At 40.5% G+C, this 2,664-nt stretch overlaps 1 protein-coding gene across 1 annotated transcript in view; it reads right to left on the bottom strand.

Moving 5' to 3' along the window:
* Positions 1–2,664, bottom strand: part of LOC103607583 (dynein heavy chain 9, axonemal-like) — a gene marked incomplete at both ends in the record, with an annotated part of 88,996 nt that overhangs the window by 54,319 nt on the left and 32,013 nt on the right. Inside the window, one exon of the mRNA XM_008592073.1 lies at positions 866–1,009. Within this exon, the coding sequence (XP_008590295.1) occupies positions 866–1,009 (144 nt within the window). The remainder of the gene's footprint in view (positions 1–865; positions 1,010–2,664) is intronic.

Here is a 2,664-nt window from a genome sequence, read left to right as displayed (position 1 = left end):
GGGGCTTGGGTAGAGATCACGATTCACACTGAGAGGTGGGGCTCACGTTTCTTTGGGAAGGACAAGCTGTCATTTGGGCTGGAGTGGGGAATACAGAGGGTAAGAGGGATAAGGGACACTGACATACTCAGCACACATGTGATGACAGATTCTCTTACTTTTCGACTTGGAAGAGGCCTTTGAGATAGACTAGTCTGTGCTTCCAATGTATACATTGAAATAAAAAAAAAATCTCAATTCTAAATGATTAGAGGGATAAGTGCAAGAAAGTACATTTTCATCGTTTTTTGATATTGAGAATAACTGAAGACAACAGTTTCTTCTTAAAGATGCAGCCACATTGGAAGTCCCTGAGGTCCCCAAGCCCTTGAGAACAAGAGTTGTTGAAAACTTTCTAAGGCCAAGGGGGTTACACCTATAGAAATACCTCTGTGATTTCTTATACCAGGGGAAGTCTGGGTCAGTAAACTTGCAATCTAATGGTAGACAAATAATGACTGATACTCCACCTAAGTTCGTACAGCATCTCAGAAAGCATCTAGTTATTGGTATGGTCATCTAATTTCATCTTCAGTGCCAGTTTTGATTGATTGGCACTGGCTGCTAGAGGGCTATGTCAAGGAGGATCTTAGATCACCCAGATCAGCAAGAAGTGCAGTGATTGATTGAGCATGTCTGCCAGAAGTGAGACAAGAGTAGAAGTGTAACACGCATGTACGGTGTTGGACCTTCTCTAATGCCTCTACCTGGAGTGAAAAGTCTGGAAATACTGTGGGAAGTGATGTTAAAAGAGGTAAGTCTCTTGACAGCTGCTGGTTGGACACTAAAAATGACCTATTTTCTGGAAACTTCCATCCACTTTTACCTGAAAGGTAAGCTGGGCAAGGTAGGTCAGCTTGTCACACTCGAAGAGCCCGCGGGTGGTGTACTGGTATACGGAGAAGGTTATGCTGTCGATTAGATTGGTCACCCGCACCCTGAGGCTCTCATCGGGGGNTGTTCCTGCAATCTAATTGAGCAGATGATGTATACAAATGACATGATTTGAGGAGTGTCAATGTGACATATGAATACATGCAAAATAGAACTGCATGTATGAATCAATAATGCTAAAGGGGTTCCAGAATAGGGGAGTGACAAGCAAACAGAAGTTGGGAGGGATTAATTTGACTAAAGTTTCTGTGAGTAGTTTTGAATTGGGTCTTGGAGAAGCTAAGAGATGGTAATATTTAGACAGAAAGGGAAGACCTCTCTGGGAGGGGAATAGGAAGTGCAGAGGCTTGGAAGGGGAATTCGGGAGGTGTGTGCAGGGGCTTGGGTAGAGATCACGATTCACACTGAGAGGTGGGGCTCACGTTTCTTTGGGAAGGNGCTCTCCAGAAGATGATAACATTTTTGGGGTTAGAAACAATGTTCTGCACAACTTTGTCGTTCCTTGCACATAATAGGCACTGCGAATATTTTACGTTAGTGACTTTTCCTTTTGGTAATGATCAGAATCTCAGGTATTCTTTGCTTTTCTTCCTCTTAAGTCTGCAGTCATGAAATGTGTCCTCACAAGCATCCTTCTTTCTCATGGACTTACCCGCAGTGGTGGGAGCGTAGCCTGCCAGTTACACCCACACATTATGGGCATAGTATGACATAAAATTCATTAGAATCCATTTTCCATTGCTTGAAACTTAGATATTGATGACTTACCAAAATAAATATTTGGAACACTATGTCTTAAATGTGATATGAGTGAACAAATCATTAAAGAAAATAAAAACTAACAGGAACTTTTCAGTTCTTGGCTATGCAGATTTCCAGTCTTTTCTCTATTTTCCTTTTGTGTCTTCAGGAAGAAGAAAAAAAAAAAAAAACTCTTAAGTCTTTTTAACACCAAGTATTTGAACTCCAATGGAACCATGTAAGATTTGAGTCTCAGTATTTCTTCATTTGCAAAATGGGGGAAAAAATGTGGATTCCTCTCTCCATTCCAAGTTCCACAGTATTTCTTGTTAACAAAGCCCTTGCAAACTTTCTTCTTCATTTAGTTGATCTTAGCAAAACCTTCCGACCACGTTCAACCCAGTCCATTGTGATGTTTACCCTCTCTTGGTAGATTTTAGATAGAAATAATAGCTCGTTAGAGGATGGTAATATTCCCCAGCCCCACACAGAGCAATTCAGGAAGTTTCACTTGCAGAACAGGTCTGAAGAGGTAGAGTGGATCCCTTTCTCCAGGTGGTTACCATAGCTTTTCCCTAAAACTCTACCTTTATCAAAATGACAGTGATCAGTAAAGAATCCATAGTTACTAAATTTAAACAGAGCGATTCACAATTCATGAAAAGATCTACAGAAAATTAAAACCTGGGTACATTTAGCATCTTCTTTTCACCAAACTAATTCTGACTCTCTTTTTTCTTTTTCATTCTAAAAAGAACCTTCCTCTTCCTTTCACTTCTGGTGCCTGATCTGCACTTCAATGGCTTCTTCCTGAGGTCTCTTCTTCTGCCCACATGGTCTTGTTGTTGACTCAAATGGCCCTCTTAGGTACTCTTCAGCTTTTGTTGCTTGTGTAGGGCCTTTATCCATTGCCTTGGATCTTAGGTATTTTTCATCATTTCACTTACACTGGATTTTTTTTTTTTTTTTTTTGTTTTTTGTTTTTTTCCG

Source organism: Galeopterus variegatus, unplaced genomic scaffold (genome assembly GCF_000696425.1).
Source record: "Galeopterus variegatus unplaced genomic scaffold, G_variegatus-3.0.2 Scaffold7560, whole genome shotgun sequence".
In the NCBI taxonomy this organism is placed as follows: Eukaryota; Metazoa; Chordata; class Mammalia; order Dermoptera; family Cynocephalidae; genus Galeopterus; species Galeopterus variegatus.
The sequence above is the reverse complement of the archived record's forward strand: the minus strand, read 5'-3'. Positions and strand labels throughout refer to the sequence as shown.